We start from the raw sequence: 19,272 nt of genomic DNA on the forward strand, positions 1-19,272 counted from the left end.
GGAGACAGAGCAAAGACTGTGAGGGAGTGAGGGAGTCTGGACATACGGCTCATTCCCGGATCATAATATGAGCATCTGAAGAGCTTCTCACTACAGGTATGTGCTTGTTGCATACAATGATAGACGGATGGATGGATAATGTTATATTTTAGCCGATAACCTTGATTAAATGGTGTTAATCTTATTGTAATTGTATTATCGTTTCTTACTATACAATTATACTATAATAACATACAAAAATAATGTAATTTACCATTACTGTTGTGTATTCAATTTGGTAAATGTTATGTTATTACAACACATTATACTCCAAACAGTAATCATTATTTAAATGTATAAATATGCATATTATTTTATATATATTGAATGCTAATTTATATATTCAAGAAAATACTAGTTAACTACTTTTACTACTATAATAACAATAAATAATAGCATATACACTGAAAAAATTTGTCTGACATACAAAAACATTAAGGTAAATGGTAAATTTATTAATGTTCAACTTAATTAGTTAAATTCAGCCCACACAAATTGAAAGAATAAAAAGAATTTAGTAAATAGATCGGATGTATGTGTATGTGTATATATATTTAAGTATAATAAGTCAAACTCATTAAAAAACAAACATGAAACATGTTATTTATTATCCATATAGCTTATTAGAATGTAATTAACGTAATTCACATCCGGTATATTGTTTAATCTATTTTATGTATATACACAGTTAGAAATTCTAGGTTGCACACGCTCCATTTGTGTTAAGACAGCATAAGTTAACTTTTTAACAAATTTAGGTGGATTAAAAATTGAAACCGTTAAGTTTTCATAAATAGCCTGAGGAATTTTTAGCTCATTTGAAATCAATAGTTTGAACAAACATCATTTTTTGAGTGTAGTTTAAGGTTTTTAAATGTTCTAAATGACTTAATGTCTTGTTTCCTCACCAAAATCTGAATTAAATTTGTTCTGAATTAATACTGCAGTTTTACCCTGTTAACATTAGACTATTTATTCATCAGTAAAAGCATACATGTATAAATTTGATAGCTTATATAATTGTTTGTTGCAAATACGGTGTCATTAAAGTATACTTGATTACTAAATAATTGCAAGAGGCACAATTTAGTTTTATTTTTCTTAGTGCTGTTGCTTTTTTTTTTAACATTTATTGTATAAAAAAAGATATATTTGGTCCCCATTATTTACAATAATATAATTCATTAGATTATTTGCAACGGTGCCAATAAAGAGAGCGAAACAAGCGGGGGGAAAAGCAAAGAAACGTCAATAGGTTATCTGATTTGGGGATAGATGTATAATAGATAAAGAAATTGAGAGTAAAGAGGGCGACAACAGGAGTTTAGAGATTTAATAGATTATACATATTAAATGTTTTGAGTGCTTTAAGTAGTTTTTAATCTCTTGTATAATTGCTTTAAATATTGACTTGCAATTTGAAAATCTCTTTATGAATGTAAAATGTGCATCAATAATAAGGTTTATTATAAAGCAAATGCTAAAATAAAAAAAAAACTAAAATAATTGCTTTATTATGAGTCTCAGAAAAATTCTGTGACGTAATATGAGAGTACACCCCTCACACATCTCTCTTTTAAATTCATATTTTAATAGGTAGCTTTACTATATTATGTGTGCATATACATTAGATGAGTCAGTACTAAAGTCAAACCTGGAGCTTATCTAACGAAATAACTCACACCTAAATATATATGTTATAGAAAAATATTACATACCAATTTTAAAAAGAGTAAAAATTGAGAAGCAAAAAAATTAAAATTTTGTAGTTTGTAACGTTGGTTCTTTTGCAATGTGTAGGCCTAGTTTGAGTTTAATTGTATTATCTTTCAATGTCTAAATATATTTGGTGACTAAAATAAGTGAGGAAGAGTTTCAGTTTTGTTCTGACTAAAGGAGACATTTGTATCTAAATCTGATCCAAATATTTTCTTTAAGAAGTTTTTGTGTTGTTTCTTATAAACTGATCTCCGTCTTTCTGTTTTTGTAGCATTGTCTTTATTTATGAGACTGGACTGTTTAAAAAGCGGGAAAGCAGTAACGTACCAGCAACCTTGACTCTTGCCCTTCAGTATCTTCGAGATAAAGAGAAGTGCAAAGTTAAGAAGTGATGAGTGCTGTGGTCAAGAAATCTCTTGGAGCGCCTCTCCGACAGCTGACCAGCTGCGTGACCGGGGATCAGGACGCTTATAGCCGAAAAGGAAAGGCTGTCCGTCGGAAGAGCGCCCCCTGCTGCTACGGGCCGACCGCACATGATTCATCCTGGCTGCGGACTTACCAAGCCGAACTGCACAGAGAAAGGTGCCAAGACACATTCTTAATGCGATAATATCTGCATTTACTTACTAATAATAGTTGTGTCCAACTTCTTGATGGTAAATGTAAAGCGAATACAGAAATTAAAATAGTAACAACAATATTATAAACGACGTTAGTGTATTTAGTAGGTCCAGACGGAATCTGTGGACTTTTTTCCTTTTTTTGCAGAGAATTTTGTAAAAAAAAAAAAAATCTGCGGAATTATTTTGGAAGTATCTTAGCCAAAAACTTAATATATAAAATAAAAATAAGATTTTTAACTTATTTAAATGTCTAAGATTAATATTTAATGTCTACAATGCAAATCCATCTAGATCCACTTATTGGTAAAGCAAATCTTTCATTTAATACATCTACTAAAAGACAGAAAATATTACTTTACAAACTGTATTGTAAGTAAATAAACACTTTTATATTAGTCAATATTATTACTGAAATTATTTTAAAAACTGAATAAATATAAATTTACACACAATTGCTCAAGTAAATACAAACTCAATGATGGGCTTGAAATCTGGGGGTTTCTGCGCTCACAGATTCCGTGTGGTCCTAAGTTAGTTACAAACTAACGAGTTAATGAAATTAAATAACCTTTCCTCTAAAAAGTTAAGTAAGGGATCGCCTTTAATGTTCAGGTGATTAAAGTTACTTGTATTATACTTAAAATACTGTAAAAAAAATTCAACAATTCTATCTAAATCAGGGGTGTCCAAACTCAGTCCTGCATGTTTAAGTTCCATCCAGGGGTGGATTTAGTGATTTGGGGGCCTTAAGCAGTTCCAGCCAAAGAGCCCAACTGTCCTAAAATACACCCTTTTTAAATAATTGTAATAATTTTTTATTATTTTATTTATTTTTTTGTTTTATTTAAAGAAAATCTCTACATGTTGAGTGATTTTGTTTTCTAAAAATGAATTCACATCAACAAAAAAAAAGAATAAAATAAAAATTCATTTTTAAAGCTAAATGTCTAAATGTTGTCTGCTGGTCTGCTCCATGATTGGGGCTATAAGACAAATTTGCGTAGATGTTATCATGTTAAAATTTTATTTGTTAGTCGCTCACCATACAAAATATGATAGAACACAATGTTATGTGTATAATTTATACTTCTAGGTATTTATTGGAGGGCCCCAAATTTCCTGAGGCCCTAAGCGGCTGCTTACTTCGCTTATTGGTTAAATCCACCCCTGGTTCCAACCCCAAATAAACATACCTGAACCAGCAAATCAAGCTCTTTCCAGGTATACTAGAAACTTTTAGGCAGTTGTGTTGACGGAAGTTGGAGTTAAACTATGCAGGACACCAACCCCTCCAGGACTGAGTTTGGGCATCCCTGCTTTAAAATAATTCAGAGAAGCAACTATATTTAAAAGTAACTATATATATATATATATATATATATATATATATATATATATATATATATATATATATATATATATATATATATATATATATATATATATATATATATATATTTTTTTTTTTTTTAATAAAATATATATATATATTAGAGAATAATTATATTTTTTAACTAAAGAAGGCTATATTTATCAGACAATTGCATATTTCAGTTTATGAAAATATATGATATAAATTCAGAACCACAGTAAATATTATATTTTGCATAAAGATTACATTTTCAACCACAGATAGATTTATCTGATGACTAAACATGCTTAAGAAACATGAAATCTTTTACAAATGTAATGAAATATGGGGTCTTTTGAAACGGTTTGAGTTTTTAAGCGCATGTTGCTTAAAATGTTACATTTTAATAAATATAACTAAAACCTAAAAATCCTGTTTGACTCAAATTGACAGAATTAAGTGTTTAATGTCTATTGTCTTTGCCTTTTATGTGGATTATTTTCAATTAAGTCAGTTAATTAAATTACTTATTGAGAAATTAAGTTACTTTTCAGGCAAAGTAATTACAAAAATTAATTTAAATACAGTTTTAATGAGGTAATTAGTAATGAATTATGTTTTTCAAGTACTGTAACTGAGCCAACATTAATTATTATATAGGAACAGCCGATGTGATTGCTTCACTTTAAGTAATTGTTAATCTTTTTTTTTTTAAAACAGGAAACACAGACAAGCCAAATTTGCACAGAAGAACGCAGAAAGAGCTGCCATGAGGGTGCATTACAGAAGTCCACACCGCTACGCCAAGGTACTTTTCTGAAATTCACATTCACATTCAGGCACTGTGTTGGAATAAAATGAGAACCCCGTCCAGGAGAATCATCTTGGAGATCTTTTTGAAGATGCTGTTTGACTGCAGGACAACCAACACATCTAAATAAAGAAATTCTGCTTGAAATGAGTCTCCAAACATGGTGGCTCAGTGGTTAGCACTGTCACCTCAAAGCAAGAGGGTCGCTGGTTCGAGTCCTGGCTGGATCAGTTGGCATTTCTGTGTGGAGTTTCTCGCTGTGTTTGCCTGGGTGCTCCTGTTTCCCCCACAGTCCAAAGACATACACTATAGGCGAATTAAATAAACTAAATTGCCCAAAGCGTTTGAGTGTGTTTGGATGTTTCACAGTACTGGGTTGCAGCTGGAAGGGCATCCTCTGTGTAAAACATATGCTGGATGAGTTGGTGGTTCATTCCACTGTAGCGACCCCAGATTAATAAAGGGACTAAGCCAAAAGATGAATGAATGAGTCTTCAAAATCAATCTCCTGGACCGGGTTCTCATTTTTTTTCCAGCAACTGAAATAGCAATATGTAATAACATGGCTAACTTTGATCTCCATTTTCTTTCAGCCACCGGTTCAGAGGACAAACCTAAACAGCAAGACCTCCAGCAAAAATGACAACTCGCTTTTCGGCGCCTTCCAAGGGCTCAGTCTGAACCTGAACGCAGCACAGGCCTCCATCACAAACTCCGTTCAGTATCTGAGGTGAACGATGAGACGCTGCACTCCAGGAATATTGTCCGATTATGAAATGTAAAGGGTAATGCACACCCAAATGGTGATTATAACAGAATAACGCAAGGAAAATGTCATTTTATTTCTATCAGTTTTACACTTGTGGTAAATAAAACCAAATTTATTGTGAAAACACTCTCAAAATTTCAACTTCAGAATTCTACATTCATTGTTTGTGTTACTTGCTGTCCACCAGTATTTCAGTGTATGTGCACTTCATATTTTGTCTGTTTCTGTACTTTTTTATTTCTTCTTTTGTTATTTTCTTCACTGATGATGTTCAGTCATTTTAAAACAGATGAACTCCAATTGAACTCCAATCTCCTCTCAGATGCCTCAAACTACGCTCTATCTACTGTAAACTACTGAGCCAGCTCACGTGTCTGGCTTTCTTTTACTGTACATTTTTGCAATAAAGAAGCTCCAGATTGTTGTTGCTTATCAGTAATTTGGCCAATCCCTGGTGCTGTTTATGGGCTATGACTACAGCAGACGAAATCTGCGGATGTTTTTTGCTATTTGTGCTGAGAATTTTGGTAAAAATCTGTGGATTTCTGCGTAATTATTTTGGCCGTATCATAACCAAAACCTTAATATGTGAAATAAAAAAAAACATTTTTAACTTTTATTTAATGTTTAAAATGCAAATCCAATTAAGATTCACTTTATTTGTAAAATAAAGCAAGTCTCTCATAATATCTCTACTAAAATACAGAAAATCTTACTGTACACACTGCATTGTACATAAATCAGATGAGCATTTTCATTTTAGTCAATAATATTACTGTAGTTAATTTAAAAACTGAATGACTATTGATTTACACACATTTACTCAAGTAAAAAAAAAAACTGAATTATTGATGGGCTAAAAATCTGTGGAATTCTGCGCAGCTTGATTCTGTGTGGGCATATGACGCTGCACTTTCACAGTCACAAATGACAAAAATCAGTATATTTAGTATTATCATATCATCATTTAAAATGCAGTTTTCCATGAATGTCTTGTTATAAAAACTGCTCTTACATTTTTCAGCCACATCTCAAAGTTTTCCTATTTAATAAATTACAATAATTACTAATTAACTCACGAGCTAATTTCACAAGTGGCTATTTCAGTAAATGGTAATCATTGTTTCTAAAAGGTGTGACACGATATCCTGATTTTAAATCAGCAATTCCACAGTAAATTTGAAATGACCGAAGCCCATGATGTGCACGTTTTTAAATTTTTGTTGTTTAGGCTTTTTTTTTTTTTTTTTGGACAATTAATTAATTAATTTATTTTTTTGCAACCACTCTAAGATTAACTTTTGTTGTCTTTTGGTGTGACATGTCTATTTATTGAAAATGTTCAACAAGTCATGGAGAAAACAAACCATAATTTCATACAAAATAAATAGCACTATATATATGCCGATGACAAGTGTGTTTATATATTATTAAGTGTTTTTTTTTCTAATTTTTTTAGGTCACGCTAAAATAGAACATGTATTATGGTACACTTTAATTAAAAGTAAAAAAAAAAAAAAAAAAAAAAAAGGCTTGATATAGTTCTAGAAAATTGATATAGTTAGCAGCTCCTTAAATTTGGAGAGGATCATGGGTTTGTGTTTGATCATGGCTGATCCCGCAGCAGCCAATTCATGAATCACCAATCAGATGATTCCTAAGTCTCTGTAAATAGCCAAAGTTCTATACCACAGCCATCTTTATTTCGAAGAATCCCCCTTTCCACCCCTACTTCTCATCCTTTCCTAGATGAGTGACACGGCAGCCCAGTGGTTATCACTGTTGCCTCGAAGCAAGACGGTCTCTGGTTCTAGTCCTAACCAAGCCAGTACATGTTTTTGTGCAGAGTTTACATGTTCTCCCTGTGCTCTTACGGTTTTCCCCCACTTCCCCCAATTTCCTCCCACTATCCAAAACCATGCGACTTAAGTTAATTGTCTAAATCTAAATCGGCACTATAGACATGCTCCTAGTTAGTAGTTATCTCTTCAAAGCAACCCCTAATTTAGCTACAATAGCAGGGGAGTTCTCGAGATCTACCTGAGCTCAAACTCCTCTCGCCCCACAAACGAGAGGGAGCCCCGTGCTCGAGGATCTTTTGAGCTCAGTGTTCTCTTCTGTTCTTAGTGTGAACTATTGAAATTTCATTTAAAAATTATGTTTTACTAATAACCCAGTGTAATAACCCTTATTAATAAAGGGACTAAGCCGAAAAGAAAATGAATGATTAAATGAATTAACTTAAAATAAATCTTTGATTTCTGCTGTCTTCATTAGTTTGTTGTAAAAAACAATACATTTTTTTATTACTTTGGTTTTTTTTCTTTTTATTAAACATTTGCATTGCTTAAGGTGACATATTAACCAGCTGATGGAAATGCAAAGGCCTGAATGTCTAAAATGAACTTTAGCTCTGCAGCTAAACTTCCTGTGAGCAGAGATGCGTTGAAACTGAACACAGACTCTTTGCAGATGTGAAGTCTTATGCTTTTAATGTTGTGCAGAGAATCCGTAGAAAAAGAGGAAGTATGTATGGGTGCGGCCGACGGAGGACTGGAGAATAATTGATAAGCAACTCCACCTGTTAATAACAGCTGGGTATAAATTCTTGAGTCAGGAAATGTAGAGTGGTTGCGCATTTTCTGAATGTGATCCTTGCATTGCATTGAGGATACCGAGAAATCTGTTCATTGAATCATTCATTTTTACCCAATAAATTACTAATATTTTGACATTGAAGAAAATCCTCTTCTGACTTTTTTTTTATTGAATTGAATTTATTGAATTTATTTTTACGTATTGAATTGATAATATCTTCCAACAATTTTAAAAAACAGATTTTTTACAACTTGAAAAGGCATCGTTGAAGATCTTTCTTTTCTTTGGATAAGAAGTGAAGCCACTGCACTGTTCAGGTCAATAGCATGTTTGGATAGTGGTGTAGAAGCGATTTGTTTCTAAGATGTTTGTTGAATTGTGGGCTGACTTGTAGATTTTGATGTGGAGGGTCATTTTCTGCTGGAGAAACTGTTGCCCTGAAATACTAAATAAAATAATTGTTGAAAACCCAAAACTTACATATACCATAGGAACGGTATCATTGAAAATTGTAGCGGTTTTAAAACCATGACTTTTACAAACCATAGTAAACCTTAGGGCTGGTTATCGTCCCATTCATATTTTTGAGTGTATACAAACAAACATTCATTGATTCATTCGTTTTTCTTCATCTTAGTCCCTTATTTTTTAGGGGTCGTCACAGCAGAATGAACCACCACTTATTCCGGCATATGTTTTATGCAGCGGATGCCCTTCCAGCTGCAACCAAGGACTGAGAAATGAGTGTATACATTAAAAATGAAAAACCCTTTAAATTAATAATAATAATAAAATAAACTACTTTTATTTTATTTTATTTTTTAGACTAAATTAATTTATTGGAAACTGATAGACATTATCAGTGTACACAGAACATTAAAGGACGTGATCCGGATCTTTTGGCCGAGTTCTCCATCTGTTTGTACATCAGAGGTCATGTCTTTAATTATTTTTATTGTCTTCCTCTCACTCACCAAAGGTAAAGCGTCTCACTTATGCTCAGACCCAGGAACACGATACTCAGCACTTCACAGGACTGACAGTGGTCGAAACTAGATATATGTTAGATAGACGCTGTATTTACCCGACTGATGCCCTCATGTGAGCGACGACAGGTAATGGAGTTATTTTACAAGAGTAAACTGTTTATGTAAATGTCAATTCTGTTAAATTCTGCTGTTGTTTACTCACCCTTCGCTTGTTCCAGACCTGTTTGGGTTGTTCCTTCTGTTGAACGCAAAGTGAGATAATGAAGAATGTTGCGGAAGAAACAGTTCAGTTCTTTTCTGTTCCTATCATGGACGTCAATGGCTGCTTTTTCTCCCGGCGTTCTTCAGAATAGCTCCTATTGTGTTAAACAGAAGACAGATAATCATTAAAGTTTAAAACCACTTGAGCAACTTATCATTTTTATTTTAACATTAATTTTTAATTACATTAATTTTAAGTGAACTCACTTTATAGCATGATGTGACTGTAGTTGTCTCTTTTACTTTATTAATTAGATTGATGATACGTCCATTTTCACTGTCAGGTTTGCAGTTTGACTCTGATTTGAGACTGTTTAAAATATGGAATGTAACCAATATGCGTTCTCACTAAGGTACACAAAACGAGTACAGTAAGCTGTCAATGAACCACCACTGAAGCAAAAAATAAATGAAACAGAGTGGTATCATGCAAAATATCCAACTGTTTTGGCGTAGAACTACAATTAATTTAGGAAGTAGTTGTAGTTTATACATCATCTTTAAGTTACAACGAGTAAAAAAAAAAAATTATGATCAAATGAAAACAAAAGGCTGTTTTGACATGACGTGTGTGTACTGTGTATTTTTATTATGTATATCTAAATACATGCATATATTTGAGAATTGTTTTTTATATTTAGATATAAAATATACATCTATACAAAACAAAAAAATTATGAATTATTATCACGATTAATCTTGTGGTAACACTTGTTGTCCCATGTGTTGATATTAATGCATTAACTAAGGCTTTCTAAGCAATGAGTAATTTATTTGTTAATAAAAATACATGTTCATATTCATTCCTAGCAGCCACAGGACTTCAACATGACGTCAGGTTGACGTTGTACCCCAACATCCAGGGATGTTGCATTTTGTTTTGAAATGAAAATCGGGTTGACGTCAGAACCCATCGTCAAGCTGACGTCAATGTTCAACTTTGGACAGACGTTGGATTTTGGTCACTTTCCAACACAACCTAAAAACAACCAAATATCAATGTCTATTGATGTTACAGCTTGACGTTTTGTGGACGTTCCCAATATTACGTCTATCAGATGTTGAATTGTGGTTGTCATACTTAACTAACATAAATGTCAGTATTTGACCTCAATATGATGTTGGTTTAAGATGTTGGCTCGACGTTGGATTTTGGTCAATTTTGAACATAAAATAAAATCAATGAAATATCAGCGTCATTTCACATTGTTATTGGATGTCAAAATAACGTTCTTATAGACGCTGACAACCTACATCTAACCTAATATTAACGTTCTATGACGTTGTTGGTCTGCTTTGTTGCTTGCTTGTGCTATTTCAGAATGAACTGACTTATGTTAGCTAAATTAATGTAGAAATTAACATGAATACATGCGTTTAACTAAAGTCATTCATGATAAAAAATTAAAACATATAGGCTTTTTTAATTGATCTAGCAACTACCAAACTGATTAAAATTGACATTAATGTCAGGGTTCAATACTAAGGATTTTTTCGACTGGCTCGGTTGGGCCAGTGGTTCAGATTTTTACTTGCCCTGCCAAAATTTTCACAGGTCCCACCAAAAAACAAAACAAGTTAATAGCTATTTCTTAGCCACATATTGTAAATAAAGCTTCAAAAACAACGTCTGTGCATTTACAAGTTTAATGTATTTTAATGTATTAATTAATCATTAATTCAAAGTGTTATGGAAACAAAAAGAGCAGTATGGAAAACGTGCAGGTATTTTATTGCAGTTCTAAATGATTTAACAAAAGGTGGCTGCTTTGCCAAACTGACAACAAACTGTTCCAAACCCTGCTTCATTTTCAATGTGTTGTGCCCACATAAATGTCTGCTTCCAAGACATTAGCCTCATAATTTGATGTTGCCGCCATGTTGCTGTCGCTTTGCTGTACTGGTTGTTACCAAGTTACAGACAAAAATAACGTGCTCACAACATCCGATCAGATGAGAGGAACTGAAAAGCAATATGGTGTTTACGACATCACAGAAAAGGTAGCATTTAAAGGCTTAAAAGCACAAACTGTTTCTCGATTCTACACAATTGACAAACTGTTGCAGGCAAATTAAACTTTAGTGACAAGGCAGCACGAAGACAGTAACCATCTGGTCTACTGTTCCGAGCGTCTCTCAAGCTGGCCTCGGGCCATCGGACAGTCCTTATTGTTTAGCCCTGAAAGTTAAGTTTTGCTGGGTGACATGACATTTACATAATTACTGAACCAAATAATTCGTTTCTAAAGAGTATAAGTATAATTAATTAATATGTAAATACATAATAATGATACAAATAATAATTAAATTGTATTTCTACAAATAGATTATGCTAATGTGATTCTAAATATTATTTTATATGTATACATTCAATATATATATATATATATATATATATATATATATATATATATATATATAGTTGCTTGTTCAAACTACTTATTTAAAATGAGCTGAAACAACACAATTTTTGAGATTTTGTTAGATTTTTTGGAGAAAACTTAATTGTTTTATGTTTAATCCACTTAAATTTGTTACCTTAATTGATTTGTGTTGGGACAACATGACAACATTTAGAGTGTGTATAATATAGTAGTCAGCATTTGAAGTAGTTAAAAACACACGAAAAAGGAAAGATGTATAGGCTAATATAATATAATATAATATAATATAATATAATATAATATAATATAATATAATATAATATAATAAAATATAAAAGATGTTGTCCCCAAAATTACAGTATATTTGAGCAGAAAGCATTTAAAAAGCAGTGCTCATTCTCAGGTAAATACACCTGTGAGCGTCGTGTCCTCAGCGCAGGTTTGGCCCGCCCATTTCCTCCCATCTGTTCCGCTGCGATGTGACGCTCAAGTCCCTTACCTGTACATCCAGACCGGTAAAACACGCAGGTGTCAGCAGAGAGAGAGATAAATACAGCGCCTGCCATCAAGAAGCCGATTATCCGCAAACCTCTGCGTCTTTCATCTTCCTCCTCATCTCATAACCGACGCGTGATTTGACAACAAGACGAGGAGCTTTATTTCCCGCGCGCGCGAGATGTTTTAGAAATGGAAAATTCATGAGGAGGAATAATATTGACAATAAATGCACTTATTCCCTGAGGAACTTTCCAAGGGCGGATGAATTACACAGCGGGGAACGACTGGGTTCTCCTTGGAACTTTCCGGAGTCCGTTTCTACTGGTAAACTTACAGTAAATTGACATGTTTGAGCTTTTTTGAGAGTGCTGAGTTGAGTTGTAAACAGTATTACACGCAAAAGAGTTTGTAGCAAATGTAATCAGTTATGTTTGCATTATTAGATTAAATTTAACTTTATTGTCATTACACATGTACAAGGCAACGAAATGCAGTTTAGGTCTAACTAGGAGTGCAATAGGATATCGGTATAAGTTAAGTTATGAAGTGCAATCATAGAGACATTACTGGTTGTATTAACTATGAATAGATTTACAGGAGATAAATATATGTACAGGTTGCTATTAATAAACTGAGGTATGCAGATTGATATGAACATAATCACAATGTGTAGTCGGTTGATATGTACAACTCAAGATGAATTAGTGCAGCTATAAGTGAAACTAGTTCTTCTTGATATGTACATATCCACTGCACATATGCACTTGAAATTATGTTTAAATAAGTGTTATAAAGATATATATGTGTTATAGTTACATAATAACATTTATTAAATGTATTATTGGTGATTTTAAAGAGTGTTAAAATCCTATTTTGTTTTTTTTTTATATTGAAAACTAAATTTTTACAAGTATTAGACATATGCCGATATTCAATTCAATATAAGGTGATAATGAACATGCACTTGCACCATATTGATATTGTGTGCTTTAAAATACTTTTAAAGCTAACCTTTTTACTTAACTTTTAGTGTCTTTAATGATATTCAGAATGTTGTACACTCAAAACAACAAAGGATGTATCTGCTTTTTCAAACGACTCATTAAGAAACAACACAATTTTTGTATTTTAGGTGACAACTTAATTTTTTTATGTTCAATCCACTGAAATATGTTAAGTTAACTTACTCAATTTGTGTTGAGACAATGACACGTAGCTCAATTGGTGCTTATGTGCCCAAAGTGTGCCAAAAAATCCCCCACACCATTACACCACCACCACCAGACTGAACTGTTTAATACTAAGCAGGATTGATCTATGCTTTCAGCTTTCAGGTTGTTGACACCAAATTCGAACCCTATCACCCCAATGTCGCAGCAGAAATCAAGAATCATCAGACCAGGCAACTTTTTCCAATCTTCTATTGTCCAATTTTGGTGAGCCTGTGTGAATTGTAGCCTCAGTTTCCTGTTCTTAGCTGACAGGAGTGGCACCCGGTGTGGTCTGTTGCTGCTGTAGCTCATCCGCCTCAAGGTTCAACATGTTGCGTTCAGAGATGCTCTTCTGCATACTTCAGTTGTAACGAGTGGTTATATGAGTCACTGTTGTCTTTCGATCAGCTGAAATCAGTCTGGCCATTCTCCTATATCAACAAGGCATTTGCGCCCACAGAGCTGCCGCTCACTGGATATTTTCTCTTTTTCAGACTATTCTCTGTAAACCCTAGAGATGTTGTGTTTGAAAGTCCCAGTAGATCAGCAGTTTCTGAAATACGCAGACCAGCTCATCTGGCACCAACAACCATGCCACATTCAAAGTCACTTAATTCACCTTTCTTCCCCATTCTGATGCTCGGTTTGAACTGCAGCAGATCGTCTTCACCAAGTCTACATGCCTAAATGCAATGAGTTGCTGCCATGTTATGATTGGCTAATTAGAGACTTGCGTTAACAAGCAGTTGGACAGGTGTACCTAATAAAGTGGCCGGTGAGTGAACTTTAAAGTTGATTTCAAAAGTACAACAGAATTTTGTAAGTTATTAGCTCCATTTAATAAAACAAGTATGACTTTAGATTTTACTGCATTATTAAGCATTTACTATGTATTTAACATCAGATTAATAAAGGATTTTAGTTCAATGAACTGATTTTAGCAAATGGAACCTTACTTCACAGAGTTAACAAACAAAACGTATATAAATAGTCACATCATTTCCAATGTCGTATAGGCCTGATTGTGTGAAAATTATAAGTGTTTGAAAATAAATGATTAATTATGTCTTTAAACATTTGGTGCACTCACTAATACACTGTAAAAAATGCTGTGTTCCACCAAATTGATTTGTGTTAAGACAACAGGAATTTAGTTAACTTATTAGTTTTTATGTATTTTAGTGAATTGAACATAAAACAATTAAGTTGTCCCAAAAAACATCAATTATTGTATTTTTCCAACTTGTTTGAAGCAAGTAGTTTGAACAAACCGTCAATTTTTGGGTTTAAAAAATTTGTGTTTATGGGTGTCCTCATTTTATTCCTCTTGTCAAACTAGTCTTGAACCTGCAGGAGCATCAGTAGATCTGCATTATGGACGGCGATGGTCAACCTCCGGCTTCAAACGGTGACTCCAAGCTTCGCTCCAGAGGGGGTTTCTCCCTGACCGGCTGGCGTTCGTCCTCCAAGACTTTACTGCGAGGAGAAGCCGAGGACGTGAGCCGGAGACTGCTATCCATCGTGAACCACAACCAGGAGCGCTCGGATTCAGGGGCCAGTCCCACCTCAAAGTCCCTGGAGGTGACCGCAGGGTTAGACGGGACCACAGCCACCACAACCACCGTGACCGCTGCCACCCCGCCTCTCCCCCATAAAGCCATGCCCGAGTCCTCAGGAGCCCCAGTGGCGTCTGAAGCAGAGGATGGGCCGTTTGTTGACCAGTCCACGTTCCTCCAGAGGCAGTTCAGCTCCATGCTCCAGCCTGGGGTCAATAAGTTCTCCCTGCGGATGTTTGGGAGCGCTAAAGGGGTCGCGGCCGAGCAGGACAGGGTCAAGTCATTTGGGGTGTGGATTATACATCCATACAGCGACTTCAGGTGAGTGACAAGGAAGCGGGAGGGAAAATATGGCCTTAAAGTACACATGAAATCAAAACTAACCATATGATTTTAATAGATCAGGTTGTGGTCTGTGCTTGTCATTAAGAAAAAAAATGTTTGCCCTTCTAATCTTTAATTGAAATCTGACAATGCACTGGAATGTTTTCAGTTAAATTGTCAGATTATGTCTGTCGGGGGTACTGGGCGTGGCTAACATATTTAACCACGCCCCTCCAACTGTACGTTTTGACAGCAAACAGAAATGTTGAGGATGAGGAGGTTGTTAGGTTGTATTAACTCTTCTGGAACCCTTTTCTCGATTGTTCTAAACGAAATGCCTACTTTACTGCATCCAATCAGCTCGCAGTAGAAAAACAAGCCACGCCCACTGTTTGCTCATTTGATGTTCCACTTCTCTAGGAACTGCATCACAATAGGGTAATGCACTTTAAAGAATTATGGGATTGATTGTTTTTACTTGACAATTTGACAAGAACATACAAACAAGTTCAATCAGACTTAATTCATACATATTTTAAAAACGATCAAGAATAAAATACACAGAAAACAAATAAACAGTTAAACAGACCATCTGCAGCCTGAGAATGAGAGATGAACCTCCTCCAATTGGCCTTTACTTTCACTTTCTCTCTTCTGGGATAGGGAAACGTGTTGTTTGCACAGACATCCATTAGCCTACATATGTACTTTAGTTTGTTAAGCGCAATATGCATATAATAAATATTACTCGTTCTACAATAATTACCCTAACCTACCTAGTTAACCTGATTAACTTAGTTAAGGCTTTAAATGTCAATTTAAGCTGTATAGAAAATATTATTCACTGTCATCATGGCAAAGGTGAAATAAATCAGTTATTAGAGATGAGTTAATAAAACTATTATGCTTAGAAATGTGTTGAAAAAAATCTTCTCTCCGTTAAACAGAAATTAGGGGATAAAATAAACAGGGGGGCTAATAATTCTGACTTCAACTGTGTGTGTGTGTGTGTGTGTGTGTGTGTGTGTGTGTGTGTGTGTGTGTGTGTGTGTGTGTATATATATATATATATATATTACTCTCAGAAATTTTGTTTTTTTGGTTCTGATCTATTTGCTATCTACCCAGCATGCACTTTGCATAAATAATTATGTTTACTTTTTTATTTGCACAGCTGCAGTTGATTTTGCTTTTACTTTCTGTAGTCTAATTATTTATGACATTTTAATTATTGACGGTGCATGCATTTGATGTGTTTTTCAGAAGTTTTTATGTTAACATTTAATAATTTGGCAGATGGTTTTATTCAAAGTGACTTACAAATGAGGACATTAGAAGTAATAGCAAAAAAAAAAGAAACCTAGGAGCAACAGATGTCAGTGGTTTTGATCATCCAGTGTTATTTTGAGATCCTCGATATTGCTATGTTTTCATACTTATTTTTGCTTATTTTCAGTCATTTTATTGGGTTTTTACCATTTTTATAATTATTCATATGTGAATAATTATAAATATGACTATGTTTATTTAGCTTTTTATTAATGTAATAGTGTAAGTGTTTTATTGTTCATAATCAAATTAATAGACAGTCAGATATATAGTTAACAACAATATTTTTAATGTTTAGCCTAGGTGAACTAAGTAAATTAAATTGGCCGTAGTGTATGTGTGTGTGAATGTGAGAGTGTATGGGTGTTTCCCAGTACTGGGTTGTGGCTGGAAGGGCATCCACTGTGTAAAACATATGCTGGATAAGTTGGCGGGTCATTGCGCTGTGGTGACCCCTGATGAATAAAGGCACAAAGCCGAAAAAGAAAATGAATGAATGAAAACATTACTGATCTATTTACATTTTTTGACAGAATACGTGAGGTGAAACAGAATTGATAATCATTCAAGTGAGTACTGAAACTGTAAATAAACCGTACTTCGAATAAATAAGGGTCAAATGTATTTACAGAATCCTCTGGTGACATTTTTTAGAGGCTCTTGACTGTGAGTGTTACACATAAAGGTGTGTTAAGGGTTACGTTTCAGTGCTTAGATTATATGACTGTTAAGCAGTGACATGATCTCCTGTGATGTAACAACAAAATTGCTTTAAAAAAAAAAACAATCCTTCAGTTTTGCATTGTTAAGTGTCCTGCAGCCTAAAACATATTGATCATGCCCAACTCTGCATGTAACTTACAAGAAACCAAACATCTGGGATGGAGTTGGTATAACAGTACAAAAACCTTGTAATAAACTGTAAGAATTTTCTGTCATTTTACAGTCTTATTTCTCTTTACATAATTAAAGAGTATTAAATGTGTATAACTTATACATTATATCATTTCAGACTACTAAAATGACAAAAAATTCACTTTGTTAAACTGTTAAGTTGAATTTTCAACAATAAAAGTAGACAGAGCAGAGATCCACATCCCATAATGCTATTTACAATCGTAAATAAACAGAAAACACTTGTGAATCACAAAATACGCAAACTTCTATTTAACAGATCAATTTTTAAAGTGGATATTTAGACGAATAATCAACTTTTTTAACTAAAGAAGGTTGCAGTTACTCGACAACAGCACATGCTTAAGAAACAATGAAGTTATAAATTAATGATAATATATTACAATTTGTAATCTTATATAACTTTATAACTTTACATAAATAAAACTATAAGTCCCCTGTTTGACTGAGATTTAAATAATTAAGAGTTTTAATTTCTGTTGTGTTGAGATTTTTTGTAGTATGGAGATGGTGTTTTTTCCTAAACTGTAAAAAATCCAGGGTTCCACACAATTCCTTCATGTTGTCACAGCATAAATCCATTAAGTTAACTTAATAGTTTTTACAAATTGAAGTGGATTGAACATAAAACAATTAAGTTGTCCAAAAAAAAAAACTTTTTCAACTTTCAACTTATATGAAATAAGTAGTTTGAACAAGCAGCAAAAGTCATTTTAGTGTGTTTTTGTTGAAAAAGTTTAGGCTTTGTTATGATTATCCCTGGCACACACACTTCTCCAACATCTCTGACCAACTATTTTGAACAATGCAGACTCTTGCTTTAGTAAGAAAAGCTGTTAGTGTCAGTATAGATGGGCTGAAATGGAAACTTGAAAAGAGTCAGCATTAGAGTCACTATTGTGTATCGTTCCATGATTCGTCATCCTCTCTCATATGGCCGTTACACAACCAATATACAGCATTTACCCAGCAAGACATGTGTGCACAGTGAGCATGAATGGTTGTGTGTCATGCATTTTATATTGTATAGTGTGGACGGAGTTTTTTTTTTTTTAAATACATAAAAATGCTAAAATAGATTTTAAAAAAGCACTGCAGGAAACTTTTGTTTTAACTTAGAAGCTGTAATTTTATTAAAAATAAATTGTAAAATATTCAGCACTATGAAAAATTCACAGTTACTACAATTGTTGCTGATAACGCTAAATGTAGAAATCTAACAATATAATTTGTACAACCCATGTTTATTTTTAGTCTCTTTTTCGATAAATGATTCAGTTATTCACTGATAAAACTTAAGGTTTCAATGCTAGATGTGTCATTTTTGAAGAATTATTCAGTGGCGTATTTTTGAAACTGTAATTGCTGCCTTCAACTTTCATTTTTGAACATCAAATTAAATACATATGATGGTGGTTATAATCTTTATCATAAACATCAGTGGTTTTATCTAAATTATAATCTGTTCTCCCAGTACTTCTGAGTTATTTGACTGTTTGTAACTCAAAAGACCAAAGACTGAATCTCTTTCTTGATTTTTGCATTTTTCAAACACAGATTTGAATACAGCGATTCGAAGGATTAATAAACATGCAAATCCCCATCATTAATAATTTATGTTGTGTGAGTGTTGAAATCCTGATCTTTTATTCTGATTAATGGTGCAGCTTACACTGAATGCATTAATGCAGGCTAAACAAGTAGTGACAGAAAACACCTTTAATAACCTTAGAAACCCACCACATCCTGAATACCCTACCACAACTTCTTTCGTCATCATTATATTTTATGGGAAAGCCTAAATGCTTTCATACATGTTATTTAAATGATGCGAGAGGCGATGTCTCTGCGATCGTTACAAAATTAGTATAGTAAAAATTTGTATTACTTATTAT

General features: G+C 33.5%; 2 protein-coding genes and 1 long non-coding RNA gene across 11 annotated transcripts in view; 2 read left to right on the forward strand and 1 right to left on the reverse strand.

The window, feature by feature from the left end:
- On the forward strand, window positions 1–5,736 carry si:ch211-81a5.8. 2 transcript variants are annotated; one of them, XM_087294614.1, is made up of 4 exons: window positions 1–96; window positions 2,112–2,340; window positions 4,453–4,540; window positions 5,137–5,736. In XM_087294614.1, the coding sequence occupies exons 2-4, from the start codon at window positions 2,150–2,152 to the stop codon at window positions 5,275–5,277; spliced, it is 420 nt and encodes a 139-aa protein (XP_087150740.1). In that variant the 5' UTR covers window positions 1–96; window positions 2,112–2,149; the 3' UTR covers window positions 5,278–5,736.
- On the reverse strand, window positions 1,359–12,180 carry LOC147832469 (uncharacterized). The gene is made up of 3 exons (XR_015516518.1): window positions 12,044–12,180; window positions 9,102–9,255; window positions 1,359–2,326 (listed from the first exon to the last, which is right to left on the reverse strand). It is a non-coding gene; the product is annotated as an uncharacterized LOC147832469 (long non-coding RNA).
- Window positions 12,046–19,272, forward strand: part of hcn3 (hyperpolarization activated cyclic nucleotide-gated potassium channel 3) — a 23,828-nt gene continuing 16,601 nt past the window's right edge. For 3 of the 8 annotated variants that reach the window (XR_015516488.1, XR_015516489.1, XM_087295431.1), the window contains exons 1-2: window positions 12,046–12,366; window positions 14,593–15,130. Coding sequence is in view for 2 of the 8 variants with exons in the window: in XM_087295431.1 (XP_087151557.1) it covers window positions 14,628–15,130 (503 nt within the window). In the remaining 6 variants the exon portion in view is untranslated. The remainder of the gene's footprint in view (window positions 12,367–14,592; window positions 15,131–19,272) is intronic. The other 5 variants (XR_015516490.1, XR_015516491.1, XM_087295432.1 and 2 more) reach the window with 2 other exon arrangements.

Source organism: Danio rerio, chromosome 19, assembly GCF_052040795.2.
Source record: "Danio rerio strain M-AB ecotype USA chromosome 19, GRCz13ab, whole genome shotgun sequence".
Lineage (NCBI taxonomy): Eukaryota > Metazoa > Chordata > Actinopteri > Cypriniformes > Danionidae > Danio > Danio rerio.